At 53.0% G+C, this 17,006-nt stretch overlaps 1 protein-coding gene across 1 annotated transcript in view; it reads right to left on the reverse strand.

The window, feature by feature from the left end:
* Positions 1–30: 30 nt before the first annotated feature.
* The window catches only part of DPYSL4 (dihydropyrimidinase-like 4), a 19,867-nt gene continuing 2,891 nt past the window's right edge, over positions 31–17,006 (reverse strand). Inside the window, exons 2-14 of the mRNA XM_009892740.1 lie at positions 14,927–15,015; positions 14,250–14,434; positions 13,289–13,453; positions 11,161–11,222; positions 10,987–11,067; positions 8,993–9,061; positions 8,771–8,891; positions 7,897–8,053; positions 5,714–5,855; positions 4,508–4,678; positions 3,042–3,221; positions 942–1,113; positions 31–122 (exon numbers count right to left, since the gene is read on the reverse strand). Coding sequence (XP_009891042.1) covers positions 31–122; positions 942–1,113; positions 3,042–3,221; positions 4,508–4,678; positions 5,714–5,855; positions 7,897–8,053; positions 8,771–8,891; positions 8,993–9,061; positions 10,987–11,067; positions 11,161–11,222; positions 13,289–13,453; positions 14,250–14,434; positions 14,927–15,015 — 1,686 coding nt within the window. The remainder of the gene's footprint in view (positions 123–941; positions 1,114–3,041; positions 3,222–4,507; positions 4,679–5,713; positions 5,856–7,896; positions 8,054–8,770; positions 8,892–8,992; positions 9,062–10,986; positions 11,068–11,160; positions 11,223–13,288; positions 13,454–14,249; positions 14,435–14,926; positions 15,016–17,006) is intronic.

Raw genomic sequence — 17,006 nt, forward strand, 5'->3', positions numbered from 1 at the left:
CCGGCGGCGCAGGGGGAGAGCGCAGACCCGTCAGGACAGCGAGGTGATGTTGGACCGGCCACCCGGCGGGGCGATGATCTTCTGAGCCGTGCGTCTGGCAATGTGGTCATCCGCCTGCGACCCTGGGGAAGGGGAAAGGCATGGGGTGCGCTGTCTGCGCAGGGTGGGACTCCCGCTGCTTTCAACGCACAAATCATGAAACGTTCCCTTTGTGGGCAACACTAATGCTTTCATTATATATCATTCTGGACACTGTATTATCATAGTGCAATTTGGAATGGCATTATTTGCCTGAATGACTTTACTTTTTATTGCTTCTTTCTGGAAAACATAGATGTCTTTTCTGTAAATAAACAGTTTCTACATAATAAAGAGTGGGACCCTTAAGGCCAGGTTGGACGGGGCTTGGAGCAACCTGGGCTGGGGGGAGGTGTCCCTGCCCGGGGCAGGGGAGTTGGAACTCGATGGTCTTCAAGGTCCCTTCCGACCTAAACCATTCTATGGTTCTATGATAATTTATTAATCAATATATCACAGAATCATAGAATCATAGAATGCTTTGGGCTGGAAGGGACTTTAAAGACCATCCAGTCCCACCCCCTGCCCTGGGCAGGGACACCTCCCCCCAGCCCAGGTTGCTCCAAGCCCCGTCCAACCTGGCCTTGAACACCTCCAGGGATGGGGCAGCCACAGCTTCTCGGGGCAACCTGCCCCAGGGGATCACCGCCCGCACAGGGAAACATTTCTTCCTCAGATCTAGTCTAAATCTCACCCGTTTTGGTTTAAAGCCGTCACCCCTTGTCCTGTTGCAACAGCAAAAATTAAGTTTCTGTTCCTCAGCTTGGCCCTGCTGCTCACGCTAGCCCAGGACCTTGTGATCCCCCCGCGAGCCACCCGCCGTCTCCTGCAGTTCCCCGACTTTCAGGGCCCCCCAGTCCTACCAGACAAGCTGAACCCCGACTGATGGAGGTTGCGCACGGGGGCAGCCTGGGCTTTGCCGGCACAGGGCGCGATCCTGGACGCGGCGGTGGGCGCCACAGCTTTGGCACTCGCCAGGACATCATGGACTGGTCCGTCGTACAGCCCTCTGGGGACGCCGTGGACTTCAGCCAGCTGCGAGGTGGGGAGTAAGCAGAGGTGTAAGGCATGTATTTAACCTAAGGTGAACAAGAACCAGACCCAACCTATGGGTAATGACTTGTTGTCCTTCTGCCTGTGCCCAGCCCCTTACTGAGGGGTTTTGGGGAGGCTGCACCCCCGAGAACCGAGCCCAGACCCCCCCAGCAGGACAGGGCAGCCGGCACCTCTTCTCAACCTCAACGCCAGGCAGATGATGCTGCTGGGACCCCACGGGCCGAGCTCCCGTCCCCTGGAAAAAGGGGCTCTGAGGGGCAGACGGGGTGTCCCCGCTGTGCGAGGGACCGCACTCCTCTGAGGGCACCATCCCAGGGGCGCATGCCCCATCTGGTGTCACCCGGTGTGAACGTCACGTCCTCCCGCAGGGAGGATGGGCTCAGCCCTGGGCGCTCAGGGCTGCCAGGGCAGCCGAAGCCCTACTGACTTCATTACCACTGTTCCATCACGGATTCGCTTAAGGCTGTTTCTCCTCCCAGGCAGAGCAGTGACAGCCCTTTGACAACCACAGGGTCAGAAGGGACTTGTTTTGAAGGTGAAAAGTGCCGGGTTTCAAATTAAAAAGGCACGGACTGGTAGGTTATCAAGACGTATATAGCGTTTTCTGTAGAAATGTTGCTCTTACCTGACCTCTGTCTTCATTGTGCTGAATTATCTCATAAAGAAAATACCCCACTCAGTGGTTTCCAGCGCTCTTTTTGGCCGTAGCTTTTGTCAGAAGCGCTGGCTAAATGCCATCTGCCGGGCTGGCAGGGGCAGGCCCCCGGGCGCTGCGCACAGTGCCGAGCGCGCCTGCCTGAACGCGTTAACCCACCAACCCCACCCCGCACCGCCACGGCTGACGCCCGCGGATCGTCCCGCCAGAGCAGGGACGTCAGCCCACCGCGCCTCACCGTTTGTGGTTGGCAAACCCCGGCCCTTACGGTAACAGCTATGGCACGCAGTGTCTGCTTCCGCAAGACAGAGGTGCGGCTCGACCGCGCACAAGGAGCCCGGGGACCCTCTGCCCAGCCGGTGGGACCAGCCAGCCCACCCACCGCTTGGCTGTGCGTGAAGAGGGGTGTGGGACGGGCCAGGGAAATGGAGGCGGCCACCGCTGGCGCTGCCAGATGGAGCGGACATGGATGCCCACTGCCAGGCAGTGCCGTGGGGGAGACCCGGCCTCCCACAGGGACCTGGCAGGCGCCTGTCCATCCCCATCCCTCGGGGACCTGGTGGGTCCCATCCCCATCCCCATCCCTCCTGACTCCAGAGACGCCCCCAGGAGACCCCCGGAAGCGCAGCTGCCAGCGCCACTGGTGCCTCTGTGGGTAATTCGGGGTTAACAATTTCTGCTCTGCCTTCATCTACAACGCATAATGAAAATGTCCACAGTAACACGTGGCAAAGGGGAGGCCACAGCTGTTAAGCAGCTTTTTATATATTTGCACGTCTTCGTATCTCCTTAAAAAGCTGTGCTAGCACACTGAGGGATTTATCTCATTGTATTTCCCGTAACCCCGAACACTACAGCCATTAGTCTTTGAGAGACGCAGAGCAGACACCGGGAATACGATAAAATAAACTTTTCTAATATAGGCAGGAGAGGAATTCCTCCCTTCTACCTCAAGGCAGAAAAAGCAAAACCAGATTTGGTAGAAGTCATGTGTTTCCTTTATAACTTTATAATAAGCAAATAATACTAATAGTATTAGTATTATTAGTTATTGATTAATGTGCCAAACCACACACCAAAGCAGTTACATGATGTTACAAATTTCCAAGGCCTAAGAAGAAATAATATTAAGAATATTCTTGTTTCTGTTGCCTGTTCCATCAGGAAGCTTACTATAACAGCGACTGCAATACAATGACGCAGAGAGATTGCAACGAAAATACGGGATTATTGCAAATAAAATTCTCCTTACCCTATTTCTTGCCTTTATCCTTTTATAAACAAAATCAGGGAACGTCTTTCTCGGAATGAAGCGCCCTGACCCCTGGGTGACAAGCAGGTTTCCATCTTCAAGGACAACTCTTCCTTGACTTATGACCACGGTAGGAACCCCGTGGCACTCGGTGCCTTCAAATATGTTGTACTCCACGTTCTGGAAAGAACAACCCAAGGTACTCAGTATGGCTAAGAGCGGAGAAGAGCAGTGATGGCATAGCCAACTGCACGCACAGCCCCATCGGTGTACGCTGCTCCTTGCGCACCAGCCGTTGGACTTAACTAACCCTTCACGTTTCAAATTGAAAGGTTCTTCTAACTGGACGAACTAAAGCAAACTGGTATGGAGAAACTAAATCCTCAAAACACTCAGTACCTGCCCAAAAGACGCACAGCGCTCCTGGAGCAAACTAGACTTGTACTGTACGCGAACAATTAATTCCCTCTAAGCCCCAGAAGAGCTCTGCTTAATTTCTCCATTGGGGGACGGAAGTTCTCATTTCTTCCAAGTCACTGCAAGTCTTCTACTGGAACAGGCGTGGAAAGTCAGGTCTGTTTTGTGGGAAATGCAAAATCGTGCCAATTTCTTCAAATGCTCCCATTGCTATCACTAACAAACTATCCAAAAAATAAACTTTACTGTGAAAAAATGCAGCACTATAAAAAGCGGAAGTGAATTTTCTGGACCAAAAAAATAACCTGTTCCTCTTTTTTAAAGATAAGACCTGAATATTTCAATCATAATGATAATTTTCTTCAATAAAAACCTATTTTGCTGAAAAAAACCCACATGGGTCAAAAAGTTTCTACATTAACTTCCACCAGCTCTGCCCCAACATTCCTCACACCACCTCACCCCCCTCACTCTTTCAACTGCAGCTTTCTGTCTGAGCCCCCTGTCAGAAATTAGTTTGGGGATGTCCGTGGCCTGGAAAGCCACGGCTAAACTGCCACCAAGGTGTGCCCGAATCTCCCCGGACTGAGTCTCCCCTACGGACAGGCAGCGTCCGCGGAGGACGGGAGCGCAAGCAGGAACGGGTCTGGTTCTAAGGGAAGGATGCTGATATCTTAAACTATAGTTTAATATTTAAATACTTAAACTATAGTTAAATACTTAAATCAAGTTCAGCGCTCACATTTCTCTAGTCCACAGCCCGTACATCGATCGCAACATCAGTGCACTGAGGCAGACTGTCTCAGAGCAGTTGCCCCATGCTCAGTGACAATCCCACCCCTTCCCAATTCTCCAGCTTTACAGTAGCCAAAGGGTATTTTCATTTGCCTGCATTTTACAGAGGAAAAGCAAGGTCCTTCATCACTTTATCCACATCAGCAGCTCCTCCTTTGCTTGATCTGACCTTTCTGATCTGAGGAAATCCATTGCCTTACTGCTTTCTTCTGGCTCCAAAACCACCTCACGGAAAAAAAATTAAAATATTTTACCAGATTGTGGGTTTTTGCTGAGATGATTTTGGTAGCCTTGGGGTTCCACAAAACTAAGTCTGCATCAGCACCCACGGCGACGCGCCCCTTCCTGGGGTAGCAGTTGAAGATCTTGGCAGCATTGGTACTGGTCACCGCTACAAAATCGTTCTCATCCATCTTCCCAGAGACCTGGGAAAGAGAAGGGAAGAGGGACCATCACGGGAGAGGCGCCCTGCTCCCGGCAGCGGGCAGCAGCCCTGTCCCCATGGCTGGACCCCATGTGAGGACCCACACTGCGACAGGGCTGCAGTCACGGGGGAAAGGGAGTCGTGGGGGCTGTGCCTTGTCCCTGTGGGCTAAAGAACGCAATAGAGGTTTTTCTTTTCCCTGGACTCCGTGAACTCAGTGAAGGTCTCTGAAATACCTTCACTGGTAGGCTCCAACTCCCTGTACAGGTGTCTCACATTCACTGAAGATGGTTAAGGATATTTCAATGAAAAAAGACCGGAAGTGAACCTAAATAGTGCTATTTATCCTCTTTACTTATTATCTTAGGAAAAATTCTATCTTTGAACAAAGCCTACCTAAGACAGAGCCTTCAGGGTAGCTTGGTCCCCAAGCTCCTGGGAGCCCACACAGAGGTGTCTGCTGTGTGGGATGTAGGCTAGAGCCTCCCGCGGATGCTCCTCGGGCGGGCAGGGTGCTCCGGTCTGCAGGGACACGGGACACGGTCCCACCAGCCAGATGCTCGTGTGCTGCGGCTCTCCCTCGGCAGCAGAGCTCCGCTGCCCGCAGACATGGAGGTGCGGTGGAACCCATTCCCAGCAGTGGGGCCCGGGGCGACCAGGCAGGCACAGCCATGGCCATGGCCACCAAGGGAGAGACGCCCCGTCCCCGTCCGCCTCCCCAGGCTGCTGGAAGCACTGGGGAAGACGAACATCACGTCTTACTCTCAGAAGAATGTGTTGGAGAGACTTTCTCTGTGACTGCAAGTGAGAGTGGGGTGGGCGATCCCCGTACCGACGCCTTTGAAGACACTCTGAAGGCATTCGAGTGTCACATTTTCTCTCATTAGCAAGCTCCTCTGAAGGTGCAGTCTAGACAATGTCACACCTCCCGGCTCGTTTGAATTAATGAGGACGCTGACACCACCTCGCACCAGCACTGCTCACACGCACTCGCATCCCCGGCTTCGCACGGAACCAGCGTTCCTCCAGTACCTACCACGCACTTCTCCCAAATTATCGACATGCGCTCTTCGATGCCGTTGGTTCCCTCGGGGATGAGGGTGAAGTTGTCCTTCCCCACTGCCTTCTGCGCGGTGGTGAAGGTGCAGTGAGCGCTGCCTGTGACCTGCAGGTCGCCGCTAGGCAAAGCACAGCAGAGGCGGTCAGAGGAGGCACCCGGTGGCACAAACCGCCTTCCCGGCACTGCCACCCCCCTACCCCGTGACACCGCTCCCCGCGGCGGGCAAAAGCCACCCGCGCCAGGAAGACTGCCCGGGACACTAATGGCTTGGGGGCTTCGTGCTCCGTCTGTTCGGTACAGACCGGTTTCACCAACAAAGACTGTAAAGGCAGACGACTTACGATCCGTAAATGCCAAGGGAAGTCACAGTAAAAGTCAATTTTTAGAGGTACACAGAGACATCTCACTCTTACACAGGAATTAAGCACTGGAATCATCTAAGAGATGTAAACAGCAGCCTCATAAGCACTATTTATATTCTCCCCTGAATTTGGCCATTACTTTTACCATATAAACCAACATTTTAATCTTTGGACCCTCCCTTTGAACCTCAGGTTATTGCAGGAAATGGTTCTCCAAGCAAGGTTCTTTCAAAGCAAGGATACGGTTAACTGAAACAAGACCCCGGATAAACCCCACAGTCAGGTACTATCACATCCCCCTGGGAGGCACTGGATCCACACTGGTGGGCAGGGCAGGAAGAGACCTGAGCAAAGGCAGCTGGAGGGGCTGGGGGAATGCCTCCAGATTTACGTCAAAACTGTGCTAGATTGAGCCGTGCTTGTATTTTATTGCCTCTTTTAAGAAAGTATCAAATATATTCAGATATCTTGACACATCATGTAAGATATACTAACATGAAACACTTTTCTTAACAACTGCTTATCCTTCTAGGAAAAAAAATCCCATTTCAGGGAATTCTAAGAAATGTTTATTTCTTCTTTAAAATATATACCGAGTGCAATTTTTTTTACAATTACCTGGATGCACAAACACCTCTTCATCCCATTTCAAAAATTCTTCAGGCATTCCTTCTGGACCTGGCTTTTCTAACTCCACCCACGCCAGGCCGTGTTTAATGCGGAGAGCTGGATGGAGCGCGGCGGCCGCGTGGGCTGTGCGGCCACGAGCGGAGGAGATGCGAGGGCTGAGCTGCAGGACCTGAGCGCCAACCCTCCGCTGGGAGCCAACCCCCACCTCTACAGACTGCTTTCGGCACGGCGGCGGTGGCAAATTTGGTGCTGTATTTGCTGTGAAATGTGAAATCCTGACCCGCGGCAAAGCTCCAGCCGTGATTAACAGCTTGGCGGCTGCGTCCCTGGATACAGCCCCTGCAGGCGGGTGCTTGTACTTCCCTGACCATTTCTGCTTATTTCCCTGCCTGTTTGTGTGTATTTCTCTGCCCGTTTGTACTTATTTCCCTGCCCGTTTGCCTGCTGGGCTGCCAGCGCCCGCCTGGTCCCGGATCCGAGGATGCTCCCGCCGGTCCCCGGGGCTTCGCTGTGTACCGCAGTACACTGAAACAACTCCGCCCCGTGATGTGCCCTAGAAGCTTACGTTTCACACATTTTAAAATTCTGCAAACGCCAAACATCGCTTCTGATAACCCCCTCCTTTTTGCTGTGGTGCCGGAGCAGGGCCGGGGGCTCTCCCCAGGACGCAGCGAGGGGCAGCGGCGGCAGTGACTGTCGCTCTGGCGCTGGGGTGTCCCGGCCATCCCGTGGGATGCTGCGCCCTCCCCCTCCGGTTCTGAGGAGGAACCGGGCAGCGCCAGCCTGGTTTTTACAGGCAAAATCTGGTAACTACTACCTGGCTTCATCAAAGCACAGTTTAGACTCTTTTGGAAAGTCACCTGGCTGCTTGCTCAAAACCCCAACGATTTATTATTTTGGTATGGAAAAGTGTGCCAATTGACAGATTATTCTTCCTGCCCTGACCATAACATCAAGGGCAAAGCTGGACAGTGTGCAAGCCTCTGCCGTGCTGCTGCACCCCACAGCGCCCGGGGACAGGGGTGGCTGGGGGTGCCCCTGGCTGCGACCCCCCGGCCAGCCCCGCTCTGCAGGCGATGCCCATACTGGAAACGGCGCTCGAACGAATGCAGGCGGGACGCAAACACAGGAGATGCACTCAGGCATCTGCGCCGCCGCAGAACTCACCAGGACAGGAGGGAGGTGAGATGATCCGGCGTGGTGGGGTCCGGGCTGATGGGGGGGGACGTGACGAAGGCGGCAGCTTTGGCCCAGTTTTTACTCCAGTAGTGCGAGCCGTCGGCGCCCAGGCTGGCGGTGATGGGCTCGCCATACACAACCGTGCCTGCGGAGCAAGGAATGAATGAGGGCAAACGCGCCGCATGTCCTGCAGCCTCCTCACACAGCGCCGACAAATACTGCTGTTCGCGATACGGGACGGTTTCACGTATCTTCAGTGTTCTCACTACTTCAGCTTTTTAAAGTCACGTTAATCCCTCAGATTAGCTCATACAACTGGGAAATGCTGTCAAAACAAGTTTTGAATCCGTCTGTTTTCTCCTTAGACCAAACACACATCTGTATCTACAAACCATCACGCCCTCCTCTGACCCAAACCAGTGTCTCTGGCAGAGCCACCCCACTGGGGGCAGAGGCGGCTGCGGACCCCTCGTCCCCGGGCACGGCCTTCTGCCCTGCTCCCTGCAGGATTGCTTCCAGCTCTTCCCACTCTACCCCCACAGCGTACAGTCGGATTTTGCTCCACATCCGTTTTTCATTTAGTTCATGACAAACAACAGCAAGTGAATTATTTCTATTTTTTCAGCTGCGTCTACCGAGATTCAGGTGTCAAACTTTCAAGCACATCTCCTCAAATCTTTCCAGCTCAGAGCAATTAGCTCTGGCACACGCTGCGAAGAAAAGCCAACACTGAGTTTTAGCACCCTCAAAAATGTGAGAAAACTTGGGTGATAACGAGTTCTTAAACTTTGCAGCTACCATGATATTCTTGGACGTGTTTAAACACACTCAATTAGCATGCAAATACAAACCAGCGCTTTACCTTTCCTCTTTGCTTGAGCTAACATGTCTGCTGCTCCTCTGCTCATTATTTTGGTGACGTAGAGGGGGCAGTTGGCTTGTTTCGCGATGGTAATCGCACGGTACACCGCCTCCGCTTCCACCTGCGGACACCAGAACACAGCAGAAAACGTCTCAGGGCGCCTCTGCGACAGCCGCTGTGCCGAACCCCCGTGCAGCTCTGCCCCAGGGCGGGAGACGTTACCTCCTCGGGGCGGCTGAGGACGTGCCCTTCTGGCCCCGTAATCCCGAGTTCCAGCAGCCTCTTTTGCTCCTAGGTGGACGAAGATGAAGGAAAGAGCAGTCAGTGACATGGACAGCCTGTCCGAAGCCATGCAGGGGACAAAACACCTTTCCAGAAGGACCTGAAAGACGGTGGAAATCCACGGATACAAGTAGGCAGTACCATTAGTACCTGTGACACTCCACACGCCGCTGCAGCCACTTCCCAGCAGACCCATCTCATGCTGAGGAAGCACTTCTGGACCGGGCACTGCTGCATCCCTGTGGACCTTCCCCACTCTCCAAACCCAGCCGGGCTCCTGCAGGATGTGGGGTTCTGAACCCGTCACGGCTCGCACCCAGGCTGAGCTAGACAGCGTGCATGGCCACGGCCACCGGGAAGGCGGAGGGGACTGAGGCCGCCTGCGGCTGCTCGGAGCCCCCAGAGGAAGCAGAGATGGGCACAAGGCAGGCGAGCCCGGCAGCGGCCGCAGCAAGCGCCACCTCTCCAGTGTCACCCGGTGTGACACAGCCACGGCCAGGCGCGTTCCCCGTCCCGCCGCGCCGCGCAGCAGCGGGAGATGGCTGCTGGGATGAGCTCTGGCTCGCGCCCGCGCTGCTCGCGCTGTCTGTGAAAGCAGACGTCTGGCACACACCTCATCCCGTTTCCCTTCTGTCACGTTTTGTATCGCGTCACGCTCCCACTCAGCTGGCATTAGGCACAAGGACATTACTCAACACTACGGACCAGATCTCATAGGCTTTCAAGAATCCCGCTCTGGGAGGATGGTGATTTCTCCGTGCCCCCTATTGCTGCTGCAGATATCCTCCGAGTTTGTCCCCAGGGCTGCAGTGCCACCACGCTGGCAGCTTAAAGAAACACTTCTGGAGATATTGAACTGCTTGGGATCACGTTGTGTTCCACAGCCAGCTGCAGAGAAGGTTTCTCAGATAAAATCCCGGGGAGGTGGGAATTAGCCTTTATCCTGTTTGTCCCAGTAAGCCCATTTGAAGGACTGGGACCCTGCTTTCATTTTAAACTCTCCTCCCACAGCAGACTGCACACTCGTGTGACCATAAGCTAAAAGGAACTGCAAGTCTAATTCTACCTCATCTCATCCGATTGCAGTGTGTATTTAAGATTTTCCTTTCTAAAGGTAAAAAATAACTAACGCGAGCGAAGTCTGCAATACCAAAGAAGCTCCTGAGTGCCCTTTTAGGAAAGGAATATTGCCAAATGTCATGTAAGTTATTTCAAAAGATGCAAACCTCTTTATTTTCCCAAGTACTCACGATTTCTAAACAAGATAGATGGTAATAAAGGATGACTTAATGCAGTCACCTTTTAAGAAGCCATAAAAGCCCTTGTTGGAACCACTGAACGGACACTGTACAGATTTCTGTGATGGAACCCGGGAGCATGTGAGGAATTGGTGAGGAATTGGGAGGATGCTGCCCATTTCGGCAGGAGCCCCCCCATCCTCCTGCACGTTCCCCTGCCCGCAGACGCTGCCACCCGGGGGCTCCTCTCAGCCCTCTCCCTCCAAGGCCGGGGAAATCCGCTTACCCCGGGGAGCAGGTCCCCCCGGCGCGGGGGCAGGACGCGGGGACACCGGCTGATGCTGCGCAGGTCGGTGCCCACGCACGCATGGACCACGGCTGCTCTGCGGCAGGACCGCCAGCTCGGCTCGGCTTTTGCCGGAGAAGCCCGAGCGAGTGCGGTGGTGCCCCGCGGGCGGCGGGCGCTGCGCTGCCCTCCCCCAGTGTCCCCGCAGCCTGCTCCTCCTGCCCGCAGCTGGAGAATTCCCAGGGAATTTGGAGAATTCAGGGAACTGGCAGCACCAACGGAAGGCTACACGCGTGCTGGCACCGCTCCACCTTCCACGAGACACAACACCCACCTGTTAGCGGCACCACTTGGCCTTAAATCAAAATATTCTGGTCAACCTTTAGTTTAAATGAGTATAAATACTGTACCTCATCGATGATGTCTCCGTTTTCTGCGTGCACTTGGGCAATGGCCCCCAGGTCTCGGATAATGCAGAATATTTCATACATCTGCCAAGAGACAGAGGGTGGCCCACCATGAGCAAAGCCGCAGCCCGCGCGCAGAGCGGGGCCACGGCGCTCGCTGGGCGCTGGCGGCGTTACCTGCGCATCGCTGCACTGAAGCCTGTCCTTGTACGCCATAAACACCAGGAAGGAGTTCACGCCTTGAGAAAAGAAAACGAAACGTGCGTTTATTGTCCAGGTGAGAACTCAGCGACGCGGTGCGGGCTGAGCTGGGGGGGTGCAGACCCGGGGGGGGGTGCGGGCTAGAGTTAGACGGAAAGCAAAGCATCTAAGGGCTGAAACGGGGACTGTCGCCACAAGAACTGAACCCCAAAGCCTGGGAGCCATGAACGACAATTCGCCCCTATCTTTGGACGCACGGGAACCAAAAAACCCAACCCATTTCTGATTTCTGATTTCCATTTCTGATTTAGGCACTCTCTGTAGTGTGCTCCGAATTCAGAGAATCAAATGCATCGCTCCAGGCGGAGCTCTCCCCCCAGAGGTGGTTTCAATTTACGGTTTATCCCCAACTTCTTTCTGATAACTGTGTTTGAATTAATGCATTAGCACTAAGGCTACAAATTACAGCAAAAGATGAGATTCTTTAATATTAGAGCAGCATTATTTAGTGCGCTGTTATTAACCTAGAGCAATAGACGTGCAGTACTTTGCATCCAGCATTGCACAGTCCTCATTCATTTCTAAGATAAAACATGATTCATGAAGCACTGAGCCAAAGCCAGAGAACTGCTACTGTATTTCATATGGATAAAGGCAACAACTAATCCCAAACTACGATCAAATTACAAACAAACTGTATTTCATGGGAACACGCGTATGAAAAATAGGCGGTATAAGCCTGGAATAGCTACATTCCTTCAGCCACTCTGCATTTTAATAGGAAACTCACTGCAAATTTCTATGTTAATTGACCAATTAAGCCCTTGCTTGCAAGACTGCAAATCACACTGAAGTCATTTAGCCCTACATTAGCATATCTGAAAGCAAAATGTAGTTCCAAAGATGGAAATAAGAACTAATGAAACGCACAAATTCCCGCCGCATGGCCTGGATTCCAGTAAGCCGCGTCCAGCAGATGCTTCGGGGTGTGCAGGAATTACGGGCACCAATGAAACCTCTATGGAAAGCCTAAAGCTTGGTTTCATTCTATAAGCCCTGACGTGGACATTTTTCACAGAATTCACAGAATGGTTAGGGTTGGAAGGGACCTTTGGAGATCATCTAGTCCAACCCCCAATTTTTGTTTAAATGCTTTTCCGTACACCAGGCAGCCCGGCTCAGGGTGCCCAACACCATTCCTTTAGTTTCCAAAATTGATTTTTATGACTGGGCTGTACATTGCCCAAAGGCGAGAGGACAGGAATGGGATGTTATGGTATGAATATGGTGTCAATGCCTCTCTCCAGTTTCCTCCTGGCAAAGGACGGGTAGTCCACAACTCAACAGCAAAGGAGGACGGTCCCCTGCATGCACCCCATAGAATCACAGAATGGTTCCGGTTGGAAGAGACCTAAAAGCCCATCCCGTTCCACCCGCCGCCCTGGGCAGGGACACCTCCCCCCAGCCCAGGTTGCTCCAAGCCCCGTCCAACCTGGCCTTGAACCCCTCCAGGGAGGGGGCAGCCACAGCTTCTCGGGGCAACCTGCCCCAGGGGATCACCGCCCCCACAGGAGAGAATTTCTTCATCAGATCTCATAATTTACCCTATTCCAGTTTGAAGCCATTCCCCCTCGTCCTATCCCTACATGCCCTTGTAAAAAGTCCCTCCCCAGCTCTCCTGGAGCCCCTTTAGGCACTGGAAGGGGCTCTGAGCTCTCCCCTTTTTGGCCTTCTCTTCTCCAGGCTGACCCCCCCCAACTCTCCCAGCCTGTCCTCGCAGCAGAGGGGCTCCAGTCCTCCCAGCATCTCCGTGCCCTCCTCTGGCCCCGCTCCAACAGCTCCGTGTCCTTCTGCTGGTGGGACCCCCCGAGCTGGAGGCAGCACTGAGGGGGGTCTCCCCAGAGCAGAGCGCAGCAGAGGGGCACAGTCCCCCCTCGCCCCGCTGGCCACGCTGCTGTTTATCACGGGGTAAGAGTACGGCAGAGCCGCAGTAACTGTCACAACTCACGCTATGGCCACGTGCTCATGTGCCTGTGCTGCAGTAACTATGGCGTGAGCGGCTTTGGTGGGGTTACTGCCAGAATACGGCTCTCCCTGTGCTTACCCTTGTCCTTCACCAGAGCTTCCAGCTCCTCCTTCAGGCTCTCGTGCCAGCGAGGGACGTCGACGTGCAGCGAGTAGTCGCAGCATGCCTGGCTGTCGGCGCTCCCGCGCCACTGCTCGTAGGCGGCCAGGAGGCCGGTCCCCGCGTCCGGGCAGACGTGGTCAACTGGGGAAACACTGCACAGCGTTAGCAGGTACGCCGGGGAGAGCGCGCGAGAAACACCTGGGGCGTGCAGCGGCCACCAATACTCTGGTGCAAGCCTTTACTGCTGTGCGAAGGAGACATTCCAATACCAATTCATTTTTATAGCATCGATTAAAGACGAAGGATAATACGTTTCCCAGATAAAGTGAAATAAATAGCACAAACTCGAAGTTACAGCGATTATTGTGCCGCCTTCTTTTTTTCACACCGCCTGCCCAGCACAGCACCCGTGAGAGGTGGCCAACGCATCTTCGTCCTTCACACCGCCGCGCAGCCCCCCGGGCGCTGCCCAGGGGACACGGCCGCCCGGCGCCCCTCAGCCCCCGCACCCCCCCTTCCCGCACCTCCTCTTCCGCGCTCCTGCCGCCCACACGAACAAAACAGAAATCAAAGGTATCTCACGGTAACACAACAACCAAACCCAGGCTCCCCGAGAGCTGAAAAATTCTTATCAAAACGCAGTTGCAAAGCTGCTAAAAACACATTAAAAGGTGTTTTAACTTTTCTTCTATTTTATGCTCTTACAAGGTGAAGCAGGAGCAGCTATATATTTTTAATATATGTGTGTAGCGACTGAAGGAGGTTCTGAAAGGCACATAATGCATTTTAATTAGCTTTCTAATGCTTTGATTTCTGCGGCAAAAATTAACATTTCTTTGCTGTGAGGGTAAATAATCTCTGCAATGATAAAAGGCCCAAGGTATTTCTCTAAACAATGTTCTACTTAGAAGTCTGTCCGAGTGCTGCTCCATCTTACTGATCATGGTGGTTCCTCCTGCCAGGGCTGCCTTCGTGCCTTGGTAGAAGCCGTCGGCAGAGGTCATGCCCATGACCGGCATCTGCAGTCTGGTGTGGACGTCTATCCCCCCCGGCATCACGATCTGGCCGTAGGCATCAATTGTCTTTACACCACCAGGAACAATCAGGTTTTCTCCGATTTGTCTGAAAACGGTATTAAGATCGCCTGTTCGTTGGCAATGACTTTTAAGTGAAGATGCAAAACCAACTCCTAAGCCCTGCTCGCACCTGCAGGCGCCGCCCCGGCCCCCTCACATCGCCCAGCGCCCAGCGCAGCCCTCCCGGTCCGGCACTCGTTAGCAGCGTTGGGACACTGCGCAGAAGAGAGGAGCTGCTGCCGTCTCAGGGCCGGGCTCCGTACACCACTCGTGTGCCTTTCCAGTGCTTAACGCGGCTCCTCACTCGCCTCCCGCACCACGTACAAGACAGCGCGAGCTGTCCGCTCTTTGTACGCCCTTCCAGCCGCACAGCACACTAATGTTGCTCCTTCCAGACACTATTCTAAAAACCTGTCCTTGTTTTTCAAAAACGAAACATATTTCCAAGAGAAAAATGACAGCAAGGAAACTGGTTCAAACTCCACAGCACTGTATGGTGCTTGGAAATTACATTACCAAATATAAATTTTTAACTTACTTTATTAAACCGTCTTCCACATAAACGTCTGCATAAAATGACTGATCATCGTTGACAATTTTTCCTCCTTTGATTAGAAGCTGGTCACTCTAATGGGAAAAAAAAAAAGACATTTTTTTTAAACGCTACTTTATTCAGATGCTACTTCACTCATTATGAGCTTTCATTAAGTCTAGGCGTTAATATTTTGCCCTTCAATCATACAGGTTTAGTTGAATACCCAAACTATTCAACACCAAAGACGAGCTGTGTGTTGCAAAGGAAACCACACAAAATTGTCCTTGAGAGGAACGCAGCTCTCCCACGAAGCGCGGCACAAGCCAGGGGCGACCACAATGACCCATCGCAGAGCTCCGCGCGGGGCCAGCCGATGGGAGCGCGCTCGGCCTCCGCCACTCCCCACCTGCGGTGGGGCACAGCACCGCCCCGACGGCCCACCGAGGGCTCCCCCGGAGCAGGTTCAGGGACTGACCGAAGATCTCAGCAATTTTAGGAGGTTTGCAGGATGACATCCTGCAGCTCGGCCATGTACCCGCTTCCTCCATCAGCTCTGGTTATGGAGACTTTGAAGTGCCTCTTATTAACCTGGTAATTTCTTGACATTCGTTAGTTTTCGCAGTCTTGTCGGAGGCAGATAATGCCTCAAGAACTTTCTTCACTTCAAAGCAAGAGACTGGCACCGTTGTCAGATTTGCAGAATCTTTAACCAGACAAATGAGAAAGCATTGGCATTTATGTAAATGTGGAACCGCAGCCTAATTTAAGAGGATTCCTTTCCTGCTCTCTGGTGTTGCTAGAAAAATTATTACCGAGGCTAAAATGGGCAGCACAAAGAGCACGGCCTTAGCACAAAAACAACGGAGGGTGGAAGAGCACGTGGCCACACAGCCCAGGAGGTGACTTCCAACACAGCTACGTGTGCTGATGCCAAACAGCCTGGCCAACATTTGGGGTTCTTGCTTTAAAGACCAACACCGGCATATTAAAAAAACTCTTAAAGAATTGCATTGTTTTTTAAGAAGTATTGAGGGGTTTCATGCATCTTTATTGTTCTCCCTTGTCCCATAAAATCAATGAAAAGAAGCTTCTGTCGGCCTCCGCCACTCCCCACCTGCGGTGGGGCACAGCACCGCCCCGACGGCCCACCGAGGGCTCCCCCGGAGCAGGTTCAGGGACTGACCGAAGATCTCAGCAATTTTAGGAGGTTTGCAGGATGACATCCTGCAGCTCGGCCATGTACCCGCTTCCTCCATCAGCTCTGGTTATGGAGACTTTGAAGTGCCTCTTATTAACCTGGTAATTTCTTGACATTCGTTAGTTTTCGCAGTCTTGTCGGAGGCAGATAATGCCTCAAGAACTTTCTTCACTTCAAAGCAAGAGACTGGCACCGTTGTCAGATTTGCAGAATCTTTAACCAGACAAATGAGAAAGCATTGGCATTTATGTAAATGTGGAACCACAGCCTAATTTAAGAGGATTCCTTTCCTGCTCTCTGGTGTTGCTAGAAAAATTATTACCGAGGCTAAAATGGGCAGCACAAAGAGCACGGCCTTAGCACAAAAACAACGGAGGGTGGAAGAGCACGTGGCCACACAGCCCAGGAGGTGACTTCCAACACAGCTACGTGTGCTGATGCCAAACAGCCTGGCCAACATTTGGGGTTCTTGCTTTAAAGACCAACACCGGCATATTAAAAAAACTCTTAAAGAATTGCATTGTTTTTTAAGAAGTATTGAGGGGTTTCATGCATCTTTATTGTTCTCCCTTGTCCCATAAAATCAATGAAAAGAAGCTTCTGTGTCGCTGCCCCACGGGAGAGCCCGACGGCCCCTCCCCTTGTGGGGCCCATCCTCACCCTCATCTTCATCCCAGTCCTTGTCCTCACCCCATCCTCACCCCATCCCCATCCTCATCTTCATCCCAGTCCTTGTCCTCACCCCATCCTCACCTCATCCCTATCCTCACCTTCATCTTCATCTTCATCTTCATCCCCATCCCCGTCCTCACCCCATCCCCATCCCGCCCGGCTCCAGCCCCGCTCCCGCCGCAGAGATCGCCGCCCGCCACCGGCTCCCCCCGC

The sequence above is a fragment of the Charadrius vociferus genome, unplaced genomic scaffold (assembly GCF_000708025.1).
Source record: "Charadrius vociferus isolate BGI_N301 unplaced genomic scaffold, ASM70802v2 scaffold38, whole genome shotgun sequence".
Taxonomy (NCBI): Eukaryota; Metazoa; Chordata; class Aves; order Charadriiformes; family Charadriidae; genus Charadrius; species Charadrius vociferus.